The 22,144-nt window shown below is 49.8% G+C and overlaps 1 protein-coding gene across 5 annotated transcripts in view; it reads left to right on the forward strand.

The window, feature by feature from the left end:
* CALN1 (calneuron 1) overlaps window positions 1-22,144 on the forward strand; it is a 190,386-nt gene that overhangs the window by 117,904 nt on the left and 50,338 nt on the right. For all 5 annotated transcript variants that reach the window (XM_054166911.1, XM_054166908.1, XM_054166910.1 and 2 more), the window contains exon 4: window positions 2,740-2,852. In XM_054166911.1, coding sequence (XP_054022886.1) covers window positions 2,740-2,852 — 113 coding nt within the window. The remainder of the gene's footprint in view (window positions 1-2,739; window positions 2,853-22,144) is intronic.

Consider the following 22,144-nt stretch of genomic DNA (forward strand, 5'->3'; position numbering starts at 1 on the left):
GGGAGAAGAGACCAACCCCCACCTGGCTACAACCTCCCTTCAGGGAGTTGCAGAGAGCAAGAAGGTCTCCCCTGAGCCTCCTCTTCTCCAGGCTAAGCAACCCCAGCTCCCTCAGCCTCTCCTCCCAGGGCTGTGCTCCAGACCCCTCCCCAGCTTTGTTGCCCTTCTTTGGACACCTTCCAGCAACTCAACATCCTGCAGGCCCTCAGCTGGCTGCAGCCCTGAGAAGCCCTTCAGCATGTGCTGGGCCCCGAAGGTGTGAGCAAATATAGCAGTTGGATGAGGTCTTTTTGCACGTTGCAGGATCAAAGCTCTTCTGAATCCCTGCTGGGTTCCCTCGCAGAGTCTCCATCACTGGCTCGCCCCCAGGATATTCATTCTTGTTCCTCACGAAATTCTGGGCAGAGCCCAGTGAATGGAGATCACTGTTCTGGCAAAGGAAGCCCATTTGACTCTGCTTATTTTCACATTGTGTTTCTGTGAAGATAAGGACATGGAGAGATTTCAATCAGCAGTGCATCTGCTCAGATGGAGCCTATGAAATGAAATAGAAAGGACAGATAGCAGCGGCGTGCAGTCCGCACGGCAAAGCTGTCACGCAGGGCTGCTGCAGGAGCTGCAGTCAATAGTGACATTTTAATAGCAGCCCTTGCATTGATCTGCTTTTGTCTGCTGGGTTTAGACACTTCTTACACCTAATAATTTAGCAGCAGCAACTACCTGGAGAGGTGGATGCAGCCAGTTCCAGCTGAATTTGAATAAAAACCAGCCAGAGGAGGCTTACAGTTGCTGGGGTTTTTGTTTCCAGACTTGGAGGAGGGTTTAAAACATCCACCCATGTCCACTGGCCTAATCAAATGGAGGTGGGGACGTGCCTGTGGGCTTCCAGAGGATGGTTGGACTGGAGGATCTAAGAGTTCTTTCCCAACCTTAATGACTCTGTGAAGGAGAGGCAGACAGACACCGAGCTATGCTGTTCGGAGAAGCAGACAGAGTGAAGATCTTTCCTCAGAGGTGAATTTCCTTTCTCCAAGGGAAAAGTACCATTGAACACCACGCTCAGATACACTCCAAACAGCAACGTGCCTCCTTTGCAAAAACACAGGATGTACTGCAGGGGCTTGGGACTGCACAGCCTCACTTCATTAAGGGCAGGAGCAGGCTCTTCTTCCTGCTAACGGCACCAAACTGCGTCTACGCCGCCCGCTCTGCATGCGGGGCACACAGGGCTTTGAAGAGCTGGATGCTGATGGGAAGCTGAAGTGAAATGCCTTGTGGAGTCATCCAGTCACAGGGTTGTTTGGGTTGGAAAAGGCTTTTAAAATTGTTGAGTCATAGGATCATAGAATTGTTAGGGTTGGAAGGGAGCTCAAGGCTCAGCCAGTTCCAACCCCCCTGCCATGGGCAGGGACACTTCACACTACAACAGGTTGCTCACAGCCACATCCAGCCTGGCCTTCAAAACCTCCAGGGATGAGGCTTCCACCACCTCCCTGGGCAACCTGTTCTAGTGTCTCACCACCCTCATGGGGAAGAACTTCTTCTTAATATCCAATCTGAGTCCAACCATTCTCTGACTCTACCAAGGCTGGTTCTAAATCATGTCCCTCAGCACCAGAGCTTCCTTCAACCACCTCCCTGGGCAGGCTGTGCCAGTCTTTGAGAACCCTTTCAGAGAAGAAGTTTCTTCTAACATCCAACCTAAACCTCCCCTGGTGCAACTTGAAGCCTTTTGCTCTCATCTGGCTCTTCCCTCTGTACTCCCTTCCTCTGGGGAACGGGATTGGACCCATAAAGGGTTTGCAGAGCCCTGGCTCTTTGGCAGCCCTGTAGAGAGGAAGTGCTGTGGCCAAGCTCATGGCTGCTATCCTCCTGCCAAAATTGTTGGGGGTTTTGTTAGTTCTAAGTGACTTGCCCATAAACTCTCTAGGGTTGGGGAATCATAGAATGGTCCAGGCTGGAAAGGGTCCTCCAAAGGTCATCTAGTCCAACCTCCCCACAGTCAGCAGGGACATCCCCAGCCATACCTGTTCATTTTTATTGCCTGGTCCTCTCTTCAGGGTATGCCACAATATCGTGGAATCAATAAGGTTGGAAAAGACCTCAGAGATCATCAAGTCCAACCTGTCACTACAGACTTCCTGACTAACTAAACCATGGCTTCAAGTGCCACATCTAATCCCCCCTTGAACACCTCCAGGGATGGGGACTCCACCACCTCCCTGGGCAGCACATTCCAACAGGCAATTACTCTTTCTGGGAAGAACTTTCTCCTCACCTCCAGCCTAAGCTTCCCCTGGCACAGCTTGAGACTGTGTCCTCTTGTTCTGGTGCTGCTTGCCTGGGAGAAGAGACCAACCCCCACCTGGCTCCAACCTCCCTTCAGGGAGTTGGAGAGAGCAAGAAGGTCTCCCCTGAGCCTCCTCTTCTGCAGGCTAAGCAACCCCAGCTCCCTCAGCCTCTCCTCACAGGGCTGTGCTCCAGACCCCTCCCCAGCTTTGCTGCCCTTCTCTGGACACCTTCAAGAGTCTCAATGTCCTTCTTAAATTGAGGGGCCCAGAACTGGACCATTCTTTGGGATATCAACAAATTTGGATCTGTAGGCACCCTGGAGCTGCTGCAGGAGATGTCACAGTGCATGTATGCATCTATGATGTGTAGCAGATCCAGAGCAGCATGTGAGACCTTGGCACTAAGTGACACTCAGTAAAATCCTTTCATCTTTTTCTTTTGTTCCAGGGGATGGCCAGGTGGATTTTGATGAATTCATGACTATTCTGGGACCCAAGCTGGTATCATCAGAAGGCAGAGATGGCTTTCTGGGCAATACAATAGACAGCATATTCTGGCAGGTAAGTGGTCATTTTTGGTTTTCAAATGCACCTTTAGTCAGCTACCAATAGCTCCCAGAATGGATTTGCTGAGGAGCAGAAGATGTTTTGCTGAGTGTGACTGCTTGTGGAGGAGCTCCTGAGATCTGTCTCGTTATGTGCTGTGTAAGACCATCCTGGAGGGATCTGCTCTCACCTAAGCCCTGTTTGGGCAGGAAGGGAAAGTGCTTGCTGTGGATGAGCTGCAGCTGAACACAAGCAATACACCCAGTTATTTGTGCCACATGCTTGGGAGCATTCTGGAATTCCTTTTTGGAAGAGCAAAGCTTTGTTCTTGGTGAGCTCTTTTGAGTTGGGAGCCTCGAATCTGCCTGGCTGCTCTCAGAACTGTGCTGCTGTTCAACATCCCCTGGCTGTGGTGGAGGGCTGAGGTGCCTGTGCAGGTCATGTCTGCTCAGGGCTTCTGAGGTTGACTCAGCTCTGAGGAGCACCACGTTGTGCCAGCATAAGCTTTACTCATGGTGCTGCCCTGGGCTGGTTTGGTCCTGCTGGTTTCAGGCATTGGAGCAGAGGCAGCAGGTCTGGCAGCAGGAGCTGCCTCATGGCTGCTGTGCAGTGATTTGAAACAGACCTTTCTGGAAAAGCAAGGACAGTCCAGGCTCTTATGGCAGGGATTAAAAAGCTCCCCCCCAAAACACATTTCTGGCCAATGTGTGGCTTGCTGGGAGTTTACTGCTTCTTGACTGATCATCCATCAGCCTTTGCTTGCTAATAAACTTTAACTGTTACCAAGTTTATGAGAGTCAGAAGAGTCTAACCCGGATATAAGCAGTTCTGCCTTCTTTTACTACCCTCCAGAACTGTCCAGACTGAACTGGGTGGAGCTTTGTTAAAAGGCTTTAAAAAACTTGTTCCTGGCCTCCTGGCAAGTGGTAGAAATAATCCTGGAAATCCTGCTCTGGATTCCAGGACTCTGTTGTCAAAGCGATGGTTTGGCCTCGGTGGAGCCACTGTGGTTTGCAATGTACCTGGGGGGGGGGGGGGACATGAGCTAAACACACACCACAAAGGGCTCAGCTGTGAGAATCACAAAGCTTTTACTGCCCCCACTGCACCTTGCAAGCTTCATCCCAGCACATGAGCAAGGGGGAGAGGAGGGAGCACCATCCTGCCCCACTGGTGTCCTCCAGTAAGGCTGGTCTCACCGGAGCTGCTCAGGAATCAAACGTATCCATTGGGAGAATCAGGCTCATGAGCTGAGCTCTTTGATGGGCAAGCAGGAAAGTGTGGACCCATCCCTAAAATTCAGCTCACAGATGAAACCACTGTCATTTATGAATAGAAATGCCTGCAGTGGCTTTGCTTAGAGGAAGCAAGGAAGGGAGGATAAGTGCTCTGGTTTTAGAGCAGCAGGACTCCAAGACGCAGCTTTCATGCAGCCAGGGACTGTGACCCTTGTGTCCCCCACTGGCTGGCGTGGGACGAGTGAAAGGAGTCAGAAACTTCAGGTAATTGTCCCCACAGTGGGAAGGGGCAGCCCTGGGGGTTGTCTGCAGGCAGCAAAGCTTTGTCTGAATTTCACAAGTGCTCCAGGGCCTTGGGGAAAAAAAATGTTTATGGTGTTTTACTTGTACGGGTAAAAATACATCTCTGTGCATTGCACTTTCCTGCATCTCAGAGCTCTTGAAGAGAGAGCTTCATCTCAAGTTTCATTTCTCCTGGGACGTGTAGAGCTTCTGAAGAATACAATCATTTTACTGCTTAGTCTTTCCCCCCAGGAAAAAAAAAAGCAAACAAGGAGAAACCACCCAGGGAAGTGTCATTCAGGGAACAGGTTCCCTGTGCCAGTTCCTACCTGGCTTTACCCAAACTGTCTGCAGGGCCACAAGTCACCTCACCTTTCAGCAAAGCATGTCTCCATCTGCACTACCTCCAGTGGGATTACATCTGTCTGGAAACAAAATCCTCCTCTGGAAGGGGGTTTGGATGTGTTTCCCATATCCCCTTGATGCGCAGAGTTCGTGCTTGTTGGAAAGGAATGGCAGGGAGAGGAGGCTGACTTTGAGTTGTGGGGAGAGCTTCCCCCCTGCAATCATCCCCAAGGAATGATCTTTAAGGGCAACATAGTGCCCACAAGCCTGTGGGTCTGGGTGGTGCTGGGTGACAAGGGCAGTAAAGGTGGCACTTGGTGCCATGGTTTAGTAGTCATGAGGTCTTGGGTGGCAGGTTGGATTTGATGCTCTTTGAGGTCTCTTCCAACCTTATTGATTCTGTGCTTCTAAGAAGGGACAGCTCTATCTTGGTGCCATAAGGCCAGGCAGTGTTACCATGAAACTTCACCCCAAAGTTGCAGGCAGCAAAAGGCATCTTGAAGAGGATCTTGTATCAGTCCCAAGGAGAGAGAAAATCCATGCTGGTAGCCAGACAGTGCCTTCCCTTCTTCCAGCCAAGCAGGTTCCCTTCAACTGTCACAATTTTGGCTCTCAGGTACTTTTGCTGAGGGTCCAGCTTCCTCTACCATGACTCTTCTGTGCAGACTCTGTTCCAAACAGGCCTTGATAATGCTTTAAATAATGCAGTGACTGAGTTAAAGACTAAACAGCAGGAGAAAGGAATTCAAAGGAGCAGGTGAGGGCCTGGAGCTGCATTTGCTGATGAAGCTGGCAGTGAGCTGGTGGGTTATACCATGGTGGTTCCAGATGGTAGGAGCTGCCAGGGAGGAGGATCTTGGAACAACAGCAGTGGGGCTGCAGGAAGTGAGCACGGGATGGAAGCAGTGGGAAACCATATAGGAGAGAGAGTTAATCATCAGTGCTTTGAAACAATAAAGGGAGCATCCCTCCTTTTGCATGTATTGCCTAAAGAGAGATGGTCAGCCTTGGAGAAGCAGGATTTGGCCAAGACCTGAGCATAGGCAGGTAGTAGAGATGTGGAAGGTCTCTCAGATATATTTTACCTCCTTGATTTCCCATATGGGCTTTACATTGCATCCTATCAGTGTGTAAAGCAGCTGACTTTCACTTCCTTAGGTAGCAGCGATCAGTTCTGCTCCAGTTAGAATGGCTCTCTGTGGTCCCTCAGCTGGCTGAGGAGGTATTTAGAGGGAGGGAAAATAACCATCCCTGCAAATACTATTTCAGGCTGAGTCAATATAGATCTGCCCTGGTGAGACCTCATCTTGAGTACTGTGTTCCATTTTGGGCTCCCCAGTTCAGCAGGGACAGGGATCTGCTGGAGAGGGTCCAGCAGAGGCTACCAGGATGATCAGGGGACTGCAGCACTGCCTGGGGAGGAGAGGCTGAGGGACCTGGGGCCTTTTAGTCTGGAAAAAAGAAGATTTAGAGGGGATTTAATAAATGTCTGAGGGCTGGGGGTCAGGAGGGAGGGGACAGGCTCTGCTCACTTGCTCCCTGGGATAGGACAAGGAGCAATGGATGGAAGCTGCAGCACAGGAGGTTCCACCCAACACAAGGGGCAACTCCTTTACTGTAAGGGTCACAGAGCACTGGAGCAGGCTGCCCAGAGAGGTTGTTGAGTCTCCTTCTCTGGAGACTTTCAAGTCCTGTCTGGATGTGTTCCTCTGTGATCTGAGCTAGATTGCATGGTCCTGCTCTGACAGGGGGGTTGCACTCTATGATCTCTTTGGGTCCCTCCCAACCTCTGACATCCTGTGAGCCTGGGATCCTGTGAATACAGAGCTGAGGAAAGAGGGACTCTGCTCCATCTCAGAAGTGTCTTTCCCAAGGGAGCATGCACCAAGCAGTCTTTTGCAGAGAACACCCCTGGGTGCCTCCTGCTTCCAAATGGTTTTCTCATCCTGGTGCCAACTGTGTGCAAGTGGAAGTACCACATACCCATGCATAGACATCTCCAAGCCTCTTAAATGCTTAAGACTATCTTAAACTGTCTTCAATATTTTTTTCTTAAATACACAGCTGCCTGGTAAGCATTAGCCAGTCCTCAGCAGGGCAGATCATGGTCAGGAGGAGTCTGAAGGCTGGAAGCAGCCACTGAAGTCCCATTCTCCCTGACATGAGGAGAGCCACCATGGCCAGCTTGGAACAACAATGCAAATGTCCCCTTTGGCTGCTTCCACAGGGTCTGCTTTGATTCAAAACAAAATGTGAAGAGAAACAGAGCATGGAGGAGATTTTGGAAGCACCTGTTGAACCCTGCTTTGGAAGCCAGGGGAAAGAGCTGAGCCTGACCTGCCACAGGGCTGTTGGTCTCTCCCATGGTGTCTGTCCCCTTTCCTCTCCATCTTTCTCCCTCTGTATTTTTTAAAGACTGCCTACCCATCATTCATCTTCCTCTGCCCACATTCCCTGACTGCTCCTGCTGGTGTTCAATCACAGAATGTTAGGGGTTTGAAAGGGGCCACTGAAGATCATGTAGTTCACCCCCTTCTGCCAAAGTAGGATCAGCTAGAGCAGGCCACACAGGAACCTGTCCAGCTGGGTTTTGAAAGGCTTCACAGAAGAAGACTCCACAACCTCTCTGGGCAGCCTGCTCCAGCACCCTCACAGCAAGGTTTTTCCTCCTGTTGAGTCTCTTTGCCTCTCATCCCATCACTGGGTACTAGTAAAAGGAGACTGGCCCAACCTCTTTGGTACCCAGCCTGAAGGTATCTGTAAACACCGACCAGATCCACTCTTAGCCTTCTCCAGGTCTCTCAGCCTTCCCTCACAAGAGAGATGTTCTGTTCCCTTAATCATCCTTGTAGCCTTCTGTTGGACTCCCTCCAGTAGCTGCCTGGCTGTCTTGAACTGGGGACCCTAGAATTGAATCACAGAATCATAGAATCACTAAGGTTGGAAAAAACCTCAAAGATCATCAAGTCCAACCTGTCACCACAGACCTCATGGCTAACTAAACCATGGCACCAAGTGCCACATCCGATCCTCTCTTGAACACCTCCAGGGATGGGGACTCCACCACCGCCCTGGGCAGCACATCCCAATGGCTAGCAACTCTCTCTGGGAAGAACTTTCTCCTCACCTCCAGCCTGAACCTCCCTTGGCACAGCTTGGGACTGTGTCCTCTTGTTCTGGTGCTGATTGCCTGGGAGAGGAGACCAACCTCCACCTGGGTCCAACCTCCCTTCAGGGAGCTGTAGACAGCAATAAGGTCCCCACTGAGCCTCCTCTTCCCCAGGCTAAACAACCCCAGCTCCCTCAGCCTCTCCTCATAGGGGTTGTGCTCAAGGCCTCTCCCCAGCCTTGTTGCCCTTCTCTGGACAGGCAGAGGGGCAACTTGCTCAACCTGCTGGTCACACTCTTAATGCTTATTGTCCTGGAACTGTTTTTTTTCTGGTGTGCTCTGCAGTGGTTCTGCAGTGGTAGAGTGGCTCCTTCATGGTCAGAGAGATGCTATTGGATCAATTTTCAGGCATGAGTATTTGTTTTTCCCCAACTCAGAGAATATGACTCTGGTTTCAGTCATGCTCTGAGGACAGTGGTTTGTACAAATGAGTTTTGAGGCGTTTCCAGTGCTTGGTTGTTCAGGTCTGTTAAAATGCTTTAGATCAAGAGCACTACAGAGAAGGCAAACATTGCTACTGGTAAATATCAGCTCCTCTTTTTGGCAGGCTCCAAATCTGCCCACTGTGCCCTGCCATGCTGAGCCAGAGAGAGGGATGAAAAGAGAGGGGAGAAGCTGGGGGTTCATATTCATTTGCAGTTCATGCCCAGGTTGCTCCTGAGTGCAAAACACCTTCAAGCATAAGTGTTAAATAGTTTGCACAAAATCACAGAATCAGTAAGGTTGGAAAAGAGCTCTTAAGGTTGGAAAAGACCTTAGAGGTCATCAAGTCCCACCTATCATCCAACACCTCATGACTAACTAAACCATGGTTCCATGGTGCTCCCAAGTGCCATGTCCAGTCCCTTTTTGAACACCTCCAGGGGTGACTCCACCACCTCCCTGGGCAGCACATTCCAATGGCCAATCTCTCTTTCTGTGAGGAACTTTCTCCTCACCTCCAGCCTAAACCTCCCCTGGCACAGCTTGAGACTGTGTCCTCTTGTTCTGGTGCTGCTTGCCTGGGAGAAGAGACCAACCCCCACCTGGCTACAACCTCCCTTCAGGTAGTTGTAGAGAGCAAGAAGGTCTCCCCTGAGCCTCCTCCACTTCTCCAGGCTAAACAACCCCAGCTCCCTCAGCCTTTCCTCATTAGATCATCAACCCATCACCTCCATGCCCACTAAACCATGTCCCAGAGCACCATAGCCACATATTTTTTGAACACCTCCAGGGATGGTGACTCCACCACCTTCCTGGGTGGCATAGACTTTACATCCTCCCATGCAGAGGTTCTCCAGTCTCTGGGGCTGAGCAACAGAAACAGAAGTTGGAACAGACTCTTGGATTATAGGTTTTTAATTAAACCCAATCTCTCTCTCGGCTAAAATGCTTGTGGAAGTCAGAACAAATCTGAATGGTTAAACAACGGGGCTGCACCTGCCCCAGCTTCAGAACAAATCCTGTATCCAGCAGCACTGATGAGATTAGTTTGAAAAGTCAATATTTTCTGTGGTGATCAGGCTGCCTGCTCTTTTCCCCACACCCCCACCCCCTTCTCTCTTTGCTGTGTGCACGTGGAAGCTGCAGGGAGCATCACTGAACTGGACACAGGACTCAAGGTGTGGCCTAACCAGCACTGAGCACAGGGCACAATGACCTCCCTGCTCCTGCTGGCCACACTATTCCTGATACAGGCCAGGATGCCATTAGCCTTCTTGGGCCCCTGGGCACACTGCTGACTCATGTTCAGCTGCTGTCAACCAGCACCCCCAGGTCCCTCTCTGCATGGCCACTCTCCAGCCACTCTGACCCCAGCCTGTAGCACTGCATCAAAGGTCTTTTCCCACCTGATTAGTTTTATTTTAATTCTATTCTATTCTATTCTATTCTATTCTATTCTATTCTATTCTATTCTATTCTATTCTATTCTATTCTATTCTATTCTATTCTATTCTATTCTATTCTATTCTATTCTATTCTTTTCTATTTCTATTTCTATTTCTATTTCTATTTCTATTTCTATTTCTATTTCTATTTCTTATTCTATTCTATTTCTATTCCTATTCTATTTCTGTTCTCTTCTCTTCTTTTCTATTTCTATTTCTATTTCTATTTCTATTTCTATTTCTATTTCTATTCTATTCTATTCCTGTTCTATTCTAATTTCACCCAACATTAGTGCTCTGCCCCTGAGAGGAGATCTGGAAGCTTTGTCTTTCAGGGGGGGACAGCACCCTCTCGTCTGCTCAGACTGGGTGCCCGTTTGTCACATTAGATATTGCCCAGCATAACTCACTGGGATTCAGGAGGAGGCTGCTTGGGTTGGGATAAATAAGGCTGCTTTGCAGGAGTGGGAAGACCAGAATACCAATGTGGTGATTTGGGCTGGGGAGATGCTGCTCAGACATCTCATTTTTCCACTCTAGAGATATCTCCAGAGTTTGGGGGCGGGGGGAGGGGAGGAAGGGGAAAGGAGCAGCTGGAGGGTTAGGGAGGCAGGTCCCACAAATGGAGCCACTCAGTGACTTCTCGTGTTTTCTGGGCTTGGGAAAAGGTTTCATCTCTCCAAGCTTCTGCATGATTTTGCTGGGAGGGGAGTACATTGGGGCTTGTCTTTGCTGGATAAGTGGCTACAACCAAAGCTAGATCCCACAGCACCCTAGTGCAAGGAAGAAGGGACAGCTTAGGGACAGCCCAGAGGCAGCAGAAACCCCTCTGCTCCTCAGCCAGCCAGCTCAGCAGCATGGACCCAAAGGCAGTTTGTTCCCTGAATGCAAGAAAAAAACGAGAGTAAGGGGCAAATCTAGCTGTGCAATACTTCCTTCTGGAGCTGGCTGGGGAGACAGAGGGAGATGGCTGAGGTGGGACACGGTGGCTTTGTCCTCCCAGCAGAGCTGCTGCTGCTTTCGTGGCTTGCCATGCAGAGCTGCCCGTCCGTAATCTTGTTTGCAGTTGTCGCTGCAAACGCAGCAGCATCCCAGGGGAGAGACCTGGGCTCTCGTGAGCTGGTCAATTAATTAGTGCTTTAATAGAGTGAAATGAAGGAGAAAATGTGTGGGAACCTCGGCAGTGCAGGGCAGGGAACAGTGAAGCTGCAGCGAGCAATGGTGTGGGAGGGAAGGCAGGGGATGGGGGACCGTGTCAGAACCCTGCTGCCTCCAGCAGCCCCTGGCTCTCCACAAAGCAAATTTTGCTCACAGAGGGAGTTTGCCATGATGAAGCCCAGTAGATAAACCTCAGGGGAGACCTTCTTGCTCTCTCCAACTCCCTGAAGGGAGGTTGTAGCCAGGAGGGGGTTGGTCTCTTCTCCCAGGCAAGCAGCACCAGAGCAAGAGGACACAGTGTCAAGCTGCACCAGGGGAGGTTTAGGCTGGATGTTAGCAAGATGTTCTTCATAGAAAGAGAGATTGGCTATGGGAATGTGTTTCCCAGGGAGGTGGTGGAGTCACCAGCACTGGAGGTGTTTAGGAAGAGACTGGATGGGGTGCTTGGTGCCATGGTTTAGTTGATTAGATGCTGGGTGATAGGTTGGACTTGATGATCTCAAAGGTCTTTTCCAACCTGGTCTGGTCCATCCCATCCCATCCCATCCCATCCCATCCCATCCCATCCCATCCCATCCCATCCCATCCCATCCCATCCCATCCCATCCCATCCCATCCCATCCCATTATACTGAGAGCATCTTCCAGTGCTGTGAACATCACCTCTCCCTGCAATCATTCCCACCACACTGTCTGAGCCAGGCAGGCTGTGGTAGCCCATCCCAAAAGTCTTGACTTTATTAATTCACTTTTCCAGCAGAGGCACAATCTGCTTTTACCAAGTGGGTGGAAAGATGTTGATCTTCAGGAGAAACTCAAGTTCTTTCTTTCTTTCTGTCTTTTTTTTTTCCCCCCAACAAATTTACCACTTCATTGAGAAGCTCTCTCTTTGTCTGTGTGCTTCCTGCACCATCATTAGCCTAGCTGTGGAGGTTTGAGTTTATTTCTGTGCTGGCAAAGGAGGAAGGCTTACACTCTGAGACACATGCAGCCTCCAGAGCTGAGAGTCCTGATGCCATAGGGAATTTTTTTGTATGTGTTTTTTTTTTCACTGTTGAGTAACAGCCAGCCCTCTAAAGTGGCAAGTAAAAGAAATAATTGTGTAGCCTAGTACATGTGCTCATGGAATCACAGAGTGTGAGGGGCTGGAAGGGACTTCGAGAGCTCATCCAGCCCAACCCCCCTGCCAGAGCAGGGTCACCTAGAGCAGAGCACACAGGAACACATCCAGGTGGGGTTTGGAGTATCTCCAGAGAGGGAGACTCCACAACCCCCCTGGGCAGCCTGCTCCAGGGCTTTGTCACCCTCACAGGGAAATAGTTCTTCCTCCTGTTTCCATGGCACTTCCTCTGCCTCAGCTTCCACCACTGCCCCTTGTGCTGGCATTGGGCATCCCCCAGCAGAGCCTGGCTCCAGCCTCTGGGCACTCACCCTGAACATCTTTAACAACATGAATGAGGTCAAAGGAAATGGGTCTGGGTGCAGGCATGTATGGCAGAAATCCAGAGCAACCTGAAGAAGCTGGTGGAAGTATTCAATGTCTCTGTGAGCTTGGTGGGAAGCATTCAAAGCTGAGTTTGATCCCTTTTTCATGGAAGTGAGAAGATCTAGCATGTAAAGGAGAGATCTCAGTTCAAGATGAGCCAGGATAATACTGGAGTTCCCTCCAGAGATCATAGAATCAGAGAATGGTAGGGGTTGGAAGGGACCTCTGGAGATCATCCAGTCCAACCCCCTGCTCATACAGGTTCCCCCAGATCAGAATGCACAAGAACACCTTGCAGGTGCATTTAGAAAGTTTCCAAAGATGACTCCACAACCACTCTGGATAGCCTGGTCCAGTGCTCTACCACCCACAAAATAGTTTCTCACAGAATCAGCCAGTTTGGAAAAGACCTAAGAGATCATCAAGTCCAACCTATTACCCAATACCTAACACCTCCTGACAACTAAACCATGGCTCCAAGTGCAACATCCAAGCCTTTTTGGAACACTGCCAGGGATGTGGACTCCACCACCTCCCTGGGCAGCACATTCTCGATGATCTCAAAGGTCTTTTCCAAACTAGTCTAGTCTAGTCTAGTCTAGTTTAATCTACCCTACCCTACCCTACCCTACCCTACCCTACCCTACCCTACCCTACCCTACCCTACCCTACCCTACCCTACCCTACCCTACCCTACCCTACCCTACCCTACCCTACCCTACCCTACCCTACCCTACCCTACCCTACCCCACCCCACCCCACCCCTATTCTATTCTACTCTATTCCTATTCTATTCCATTCTATTCCTATCCTATTCCATTCTATTCCTATTCTATTCCAATGGCCAATTACTCTTTCTCCTCACCTCCAGCCTAAACTTCCCCCTGGTGCAGTTTGGCTCCTTAGATTCAAGTGAATCCTCCTGTGTTCTAATGTCCAACTTTCCTCCTCTGAGCAGGGGCACAAAGCTCAGGAGACAACTCACCAAGTTCCACAGGTGGATCTCACTCCAGAGGTGGAGCTCACTCCAGAGGTAGAGTTCAGAGTGGTGCCCCAGTTTCGGAGCAGAGTGTAGGAGACAGTAGCTTTCCCCTGGAGGAGAGATGGGGAGGGAAAGGTAAAACCACATAACCACAGAGCAATGATTTGCATCTTTTTAATCTCTCTCTGCTCTTGCTGAGAGTGTGTTAGTTTAGATGTTTTTCCCCCCGAGGCTGCCTTGCTCAGGGGTTTATTAGTACAAGACGTCGCTGTCAATCCATCAGCTCCCCCCCCCCCGCCATGAGCACGAAGCTCCCCATTCCTTTGAACTTTTGGAAGTGACAGAGGAGTGAAAAGACAAATGAAATAAATTGATGCCTTTTAGGGGAGCAGAATCTGAAAGGAGCTGTCAGCAAAGCAGACAGGCTGCACGTAGGTGCCAGCTTTCAGAGCTTTCGGGAGCTGTGACTCCCTGTGAAGATAAACCTCTGAACTTCAGCTTCCAGCCCTTGTGTCCTCCGTGTTAAGAGACAACTGAGACAAGAGTGATATTTATTTTATGGGTAGCTGGCCTGCAGGCACGTGGCTTCACACAATTAAAGTCATGGAATCATGGAGTGGGTTGGGTTGGAAGGCATCTTTGAAGGTCCTCTAGTCCAACCCCTTTGCGGTGGGCAAGGAAATCTGCTGCCCGATCGGGTTGCTCCGTGGCCCAGACAACCTGACCTGGAACGTTTGCAGGGATGGGGGGTTTTAAACCCCCCCTGGAGGTGTTTAAAACATGAAGAGATGAGGTGCTGAGGGACATGATTTAGCATCAGACTTGATAGAATTAGGTAATGCTTGGACTGTATGACCTTCAAGGTTTTTCCCAACAGAAACTGGTCTATGATTTTATCTCCCACCTGGGTCAGGCTCTCACCACCCTCAGTGTCAAGCATTTCTTCCTTCTTTCTAGTCTAAATCTTCTTCTCTGAGTCCAAACCATCACCCCTTGTCCTGCCACAGCAGGTTCTGCTGAAAATTTGGTCCCCAGCTACCTGATCAGCCTCTTTAAGCACTGAAAGGCCACAAGAAGATTTCCCTGCATCCCTCTCTTCTCCAGACTGGAGTGTCTAAACTTGTCCTTGCAGCAGATGGGTTCCAGCCCTCCCAGCATTGCTGTGGCCTCCTTTGGCCTTGCTCCAACAGGAATCCAGTGCTGGTCTCATCAGAACAGCAATATCCAGTGCTCCAGGTTCCAATACTTCCTTTCCCCTATACCAGCTGCTGCTTGCTGATGGCTGCTGCATACCAGCCCCATCCTTGCATTCTTCTAATGCCACATCTTTATTACAGACTGCTGTGAACCCTCTGCTGAGCTCCTGGCTCAGAAGCACTCCCATAGTTATTCAAATAGCCTTCAGTAGACTGTGTCTCTTTTGCCTACTGGCATTCTAAAGTGCTTGAATCCCAAATGCAGTTTCAGAACAAAAGTGGAATATATTGCAATCATAGAATCCAATGATGGTGAAGCACTCCAAGAAGTGAAGGTTTGGCAGAGGAAAGGTGTGCAGTGGGGGTGCTGCAGCAGGAGAACTCCTCTTCCCCAGGGTTTATGTTGTTTTGCTAAGTTCAAGAGAAGAAGAATCATAGAATCAATGAGGTTGGAAAAGACCTCAAAGATCATCAAGTCCAACCTGTCACCCAACACCTCATGGCTAACTAAACCATGGCTCCAAGTGCCACATCCAATCCCCTCTTCCTAAACACCTCCAGCGATGGTGACTCCACCATCTCTCTGAGCAGCACATTCCAGTGGCCAATTACTCTTTCATTACTTCACATGATTCACTGGTGAACAGGGAAGAAGGACACTCATGTGGGACAGGGCTGGACTGGTCCAAAATATCAGCCCAGAGCAGCCTTAAGGGCTGGAAGGAGCTCTGTACCAGCTGTCCTGAGCCAGGCTTTGGGGTCTTTAAGTGTGCCCAGGTGGCTAAGAAGGCCAATGGCATCCTGGCATGCATCAAGAACAGTGTGGCCAGCAGGAGCAGGGAAGTCATTGTGCTCTGTACTCTTGCACTGGTTAGGCCACACCTGGAGTCCTGTGTCCAGTTCTGGGCCCCTCAGTTTAAGAAGGACATTGAGACACTTGAACGTGTCCAGAGAAAGGCAACAAGGCTGGGGAGGGGTCTGGAGCACAGCCCTGTGAGGAGAGGCTGAGGGAGCTGGGGTTGCTTAGCCTGCAGAAGAGGAGGCTCAGGGGAGACCTTCTTGCTCTCTCCAACTCCCTGAAGGGAGGTTGGAGCCAGGTGGGGGTTGGTCTCTTCTCCCAGACAATCAGCCCCAGAACAAGAGGACACAGTCTCAAGCTGTGCCAGGGAAGTTTAGGCTGGAGGTGAGAAGAAAGTTCTTCCCAGAGAGAGTTTGGCATTGGAATGTGCTGCCCAGGGAGGTGGTGGATTCCCCATCCCTGGAGGTGTTCAAGAGGGGATTGGATGTGGCACTTGGAGCCATGGTTCGGTCATGAGGTGTTGGGTGACAGGTTTGACTTGATGATCTTTGAGGTCTCTTGCAACCTTATTGATTCTATGATTCTGTGCCTTGCTCTCAGCTTGCAGAGATGATTTCAATTTGTGCTTAGGTTTGTGTCTCCTTGATTCATGCAAGACATAATGGTACAGGCAGAGAAGTGCCAGCATAAATCCTTCAAGATCAGGATCTGGGGAACTAAAGGAAGAGCTGAGCCTTATCTATCAGCGCTGGGCTCCCTCCTCCCCTGTTGAAATGATGCTTTGTTTTAGTGCAGCTGGGTGATACCTTGGGGAATGGTTACACTGATGACTGGAGATAAGCAGAGTGGGTTTGTGAATCCAATTTGGTTGAAAGATTGCCTTTTGTGGGTTTTTTTTTCCCCCCAAGTGCAACTTTCCTCACAGCCTCTTTCAAATTGCCATTATCCCCAGAATTTCTGCAGCATTCTTGTTTAAGGTTTGTGGGTTTTTTTCCCCCCCCTCCCTCTTTCCCTCACCAGTAACACAGCATTCTTATTTATCTGGAGCCTGTTGTTCAGCAAACAAATGAAGTGGGGTTTCTCTTATATCATTTGTAACACGGGGGAAAAAAACCACAATGGAACCATTTAGAACCTGGCAAAGGGAAAATGACTTTAACACATTGGCTGGAGTTCCCCCCCTATTGTTTAAATTCATAGGCATTTGTTATACAGAAGTGTTGGGCACAACTTTCTGGTTACCACAGATAGCCTGGCAGCTTCCCAAGGCAGTAGAAATGCACCTGGGTTGCAAATACATTCAAAGTCATCAAGTCCAATCACCAATCCAAGCCCACCATGCCCACTAAACCATAGCCCAGAGTCCCATGTCTACATGTTTGCTTCAACACTTCCAGGGAGGGTGACTCTGCCACCTCCCTGGGCAGCCTGTTTCAATTCCTGACCACTCCTTCAGCAATGGAATTTTTCCTGATTTCCAGCTTAAACCTTCCCTGGTGCAACTTGAGGCCATTTCATCTCCTTCTGTGTCTTGTTGCTAGGGAGAACAGACCAGACCCCACCTCACTCTAACCTCCTTTTAGGGAGTTTAGAGATCCAGGAGGTCTCCTCTCAGCCTCCCCTTCTCCAAGCTTTTCTCCAGACTAAACACCCCCAGTTCCCTCAGTTGCTCCTCACCAGCCCTGTTCTCCATACCCTCCACCAGCATCATTACCCTTCTCTGGACCCACTCCAGAACCCCAATGTCCATCTTGGAGTGAGGGGCTCACAACTGAACCCACTATCCAGGGAGGTATCTCTGTGACTGGTGACAGACGCTTGCAAAACCTCCTGCATTGCTATTTTTAGAGTGCACTTTTTCTGTTGCAGTGGTTGAACTGTCCTCTCTACAATCTTCCTACAGACTTCTGTGAGTTCCCAGGGGGTAAAGATGATCATGATTCACATACTGAAGAATAATCACTGCTCTGGCAGCCTGAATCTTGTGCTCTGACAGCCCATCTCTCTGTGACAGTAGTCACTAATCACAGGCTCACAGGATGTTAGGGGTTGGAAGGGACCTATGAATATCATCAAGTCGAACCTCCCTGCCAGAGCAGGACCAGAGAACCCAGCACAGGTCACACAGGAATGCATCCAGATGGGGCTTGAAAATCTCCAGGGAAGGAGACTCCACAACCTTTCTGGGCAGCCTGTTCCAGGGATCTGTGAGCCTCATAGTGAAGAAGTTCCTCCTTGTGTTGAGATGGAACCTCCTGTGCTGGAGTTTATATCCATTGTCCCTTGGCCTATGCCAGGGTGCAACTAAGCAGAGCCTGTGCCCTCCCTCTTGACCCCCAGCCCTCAGATACTTATAAACATTTAGCAAATCCCCTCTCAGTCTTCTCCAGAGAAGGCTCTCAGCTTCTCCTCACCAGGCAGTGCTCCAGTGCCTTCAGCATCCTCGTAGCCCTTTCTTGGACTCTCTTCAGCAGATCCTTGTTCCTTTTGAACTGGGAAGCCCAGAACTGGATGCAATATTCCAGGTGAGGTCTCACCAGGGCAGAGCAGAGAGGGAGAACCTCCCTCAATCTGCTGGACACACTCCTTTTAATACACCACAGGATCCCATAATGCTGTTTCTGGCCACAGTCAAGTACAAAGAGGGCTCTGCCATGGCAAAGTCTGGGGAAGAATGGCAATGGGTAGAAGCTGAGGCATAGGAAGTTTCATGTAAATATGAGGAAAAATAATTTCCCTGTGAGGGTAACAGAGCACTGGAACAGGCTGCCCAGGGAGGTTGTGGAGGCTCCTTTCCTGGAGCTATTCAAAACTCACCTGGGTGCGTTCCTGTGTGATCTCAGGCTGGGTGTTAGGATGAAATTCTTCCAGAAAGAGAGATTGGCCATGGGGATGTGCTGCCCATGGAGGTGATGGAGTCACCATCCCTGGAGGTGTTTAGGAAGAGACTGAATAGAATGGAATAGAATGGAATAAACCAGGTTGGAAGAGACCTTCAAGACCATCACGTCCAACCTATCACCCAACATGATCTAATCAACTAAACCATGGCACCAAGCACCCCATCAAGTCTTCTCCTAAACACCTCCAGTGATGGTGACTCCACCACCACCCTGGGCAGCACATCCCAATGGCCAATTTCTGTCTCTGTGAAGAATTTCTTCCTAACATCCAGTCTGAACCTCCCCTGGCACAGCTTGATGAGGCACTTGGTGCCATGGTTTAGTTGATTAGATGGTGTTGGGTGATAGGTTGGATTCAATGATCTTGAAGGTCTTTTCCAACCTGTTCTGTTCTGTTCTGTTCTGTTCTGTTCTGTTCTGTTCTGTTCTGTTCTATTCTATTCTATTCTATTCTATTCTATTCTATTCTATTCTATTCTATTCTATTCTATTCTATTCTATTCTATTCTATTCTATTCTATTCTATTCTATTCTATTCTATTCTATTCTATTCTATTCTATTCTCTGCTCTACTCTACTCTACTCTACTCTACTCTACTCTACTCTACTCTACTCTACCCTACCCTACCCTACCCTACCCTATCCAGTGTAGGTGATCCTGGCCTGGCAGGGGGATTGGACTGGATGATCTCTTGAGGTCCCTTCCAGCCCCCAAAGTTCTGTGACTCTATGATTAAGCAGCGCCGGCCCCAGGACCAGGGGCAGAAGCAGGGTTAGGAGCACCTCAAGCCCTGCTGAGCTCTTCTCATCACCGTACACGGGCTGGGTCTGATTGCTTTGGAGACAGCTGACTGTTGATTACTGTACAGGAATTAAATTAGGCGAGTTAAAACCCCGTATCAATCACCGCCGCGCACGCTTGCCGAGTGAGCGGAGACTCCGAAGCTTTATGGTAATCAACGTGGAGTGGCTGATTAAAGGCCATTAAAATTCACTAGGAAAAAAAAAAAAATTGCAATCCTCTCTTCACTTCCACCCTGGCTCTTTTCCATCTGTTGGATAATCGCTGCTGACTTCACTTAGCATCCCTGACAAAGTGCCCCCCGGGCCGGGCATGTCGCTGCTGGCATCGCGAGCCCCTGAGCGTGGGCTGCACGCACACAGAGGAGCAGCTGGGAGGGGAGGTGTGGTGGCCATGGAGGCTATGGCTTCAAAATTTCATTGCACATTTTGAGCAGATAAGTAGAAAATTCAAGAAGGATATTGAGGCACTTGAAGGTGGCCAGAGAAGGGCAACAAAGCTGGGGAGGGGTCTGGAGCACAGCCCTGTGAGGAGAGGCTGAGGGAGCTGGGGTTGCTTAGCCTGGAGAAGAGGAGGCTCAGGGGAGACCTTCTTGCTCTCTCCAACTCCCTGAAGGGAGGTTGGAGCCAGGTGGGGGTTGGTTCCCTTGAATTTAAGGAGAAAGTTCTTCACTTTGAGAGTGATGGAGCCCTGGTGCAGGCTGCCCAGAGAGGTGTTGGATTCCCCTTCTCTGGAGACTTTCAGAACCCACCTAGACACATTCCTTCACAACCTGAACTAGGCAAACCTGCATTAGAGCAAGAGGACACAGTCTCAAGCTGTGCCAGGGGAAGTTTAGGCTGGAGGTGAGGAGAAAGTTCTTCCCAGAGAGAGTTGTTAGGCATTGGGATGTGCTGCCCAGGGAGGTGGTGGAGTCCCCATGCCTGGAGGTGTTCAAGAGGGGATTGGATGCGGCACTTGGAGCCATGGTTTAGTCATGAAGTCTGTAGCGACAGGTTGGACTTGATGATCTATGAGGCCTCTTCCAACCTTGGTGATTCTGTGATTCTGTGCTTTAGCAGTAGGGTTGGATTGGATGCTCTCCAGAGGTCCCCTCTAATCCTTACCATTCTGTTATTCTATTATCACACTCCTGCAACCAGGGACATAGAAATACAGATGATGCTCACTTCAGGACATGGTTTAACACATAGTGGTGTTGGGTTAATGGTTGGACATGATGATCATAAAGGTCTTTTCCAACCAAAATTATTCTGTGGTTCTATGCAAATGTTAATTGCACCAGGAAGTGACAGCTGCAGGAATCCTGTGGGGTGTGCTTTAGTACATTGCAGAGCTTTCCAGTGACTAAGCTGTCTTGGGTATACATATTCTTTGCTGAATGTGAAGCAAGAATAGTCTCCACTGAGGAGACTGCTGCTAACTTTCCTTCTCTGAATGCCATCTTTTCCCCAGCTTGCAGAAATCTCCTGGCTCTTACACAAGGTCAGTAAGGACCTTATTAAGAGAAGTTGTCCACAACTAGACCCCTCTGTAGGATTGTTTGCATTATTGCTGCCTGGCTTCAGATGTTTTCAAAACCTCCAGGGCTGCCTTGCCTGTGGCATTTGCTCTAGCATCTAAATTGCTCCTAGGGTTAAATCTCCATCCAGTTAATTTACCACCTGCAAAATGAAATCCTGGGCTTTAGAGTCTTTTGGTGAGTTTGGGTCACAACTGTTAGTGCTGCCTTTGAGTAGATGCTCAGGCTCTGATGTCTCCAAGATGCCGCCACACCAAGAGCCCCAAGTTGGATGAATGCATGGACCACTGCTGCTTTCCCTGCTGCAGTATGACTTGCAGCAGATGCCTTTCCATCTCTTGACTGGTTTTAATGCACTCCAGAGGGATTGATCGAGAGCTGAATGGGTAATGGAGCCCAAACCAAATCTTTATGTGGCCTTTTGTCATTCCCCTGTATTACTCTTGCTGTTGTGTCAGCAGTTTGCCCTGTGAGCCTCAGCCTCATCTCCCCTCGGTGGCAGCTGGCATGGTGCTACACACTGTAGCCCTGCTTCTGTCACCTCTCTCATTGTCCCTTCCCCTCCATGGCATGGATACCTCCTGTCATATGGTGGTGTGGTGCTCCCATCACAGGATGTCAGGGGTTGGAAGGGACCCAAAGAGATCCAACCCCTCTGCCAGAGCAGGACCATACAATCTAGCTTTGATCACATGGAACACATTCAGACAGGACTTGAAACTCTCCAGAGAAGGAGACTCTACAACCTCTCTGGGCAGCCTGCTCCAGTTCTCTGTGACCCATACAGTAAAGAAGTTCCTCCTTGTGTTGAGGTGGAACCTCCTGTGCTGCAGCTTCCATCCGTTGCTCCTTGGCCTATCCCAGGGAGCAAGTGAGCAGAGCCTGTCCCCTCCTTCCTGACCCCCAGCCCTCAGATATTTATGTGGCACTTGGAGCCATGATTTAGTTGTCAGGAGGTGTTGGGTATTAGGTAATAGGCTGGACTTGATGATCTCTGAGGTCCTTTACAACCTGGTTGATTCTATGATTCTGTGATTGCTGTCTACAGCTACCTGAAGGGAGGTTGTAGCCAGGTGGGGGTTGGTCTCTTCTCCCAGACAAGCAGCACCAGAACAAGAGGACACAGCCTCAAGCTGTGCCAGGGGAGGTTTAGGCTGGAGGTGAGGAGAAAGTTCTTCATAGAAAGAGAGATTGGCCATTGGGATGTGCTGCCCAGGGAGGTGGTGGAGTCCCCATCCCTGGAGGTGTTTAGGAAGAGCCTGGATGAGGCATCGTTTAGTTGATTAGGTGGTGTTGGATGATAGGTTGGACTCAACAATCTCAAAGGGCTCTTCCAACCATTCCATTCCATTCCATGATTCTGTGATTGGAGCCTCTGTCCTTGGAGATATTGAGAGCTGGAGTGGATACAGTCCCAGGCAACCTGCTGAAGCTTTGATCAGGCAGTGCAATGGTAAGGATCCTGCAGGAAAGGAGAGAATAGGAACTACTGTCCAAGAACAGGTTTGGGCACAGGTTTCCAGTGGACTGTGTGGGCTCCCATGTTTCTACAAAGCTT

Source organism: Dryobates pubescens, chromosome 13, assembly GCF_014839835.1.
Source record: "Dryobates pubescens isolate bDryPub1 chromosome 13, bDryPub1.pri, whole genome shotgun sequence".
NCBI classification, from domain to species: domain Eukaryota; kingdom Metazoa; phylum Chordata; class Aves; order Piciformes; family Picidae; genus Dryobates; species Dryobates pubescens.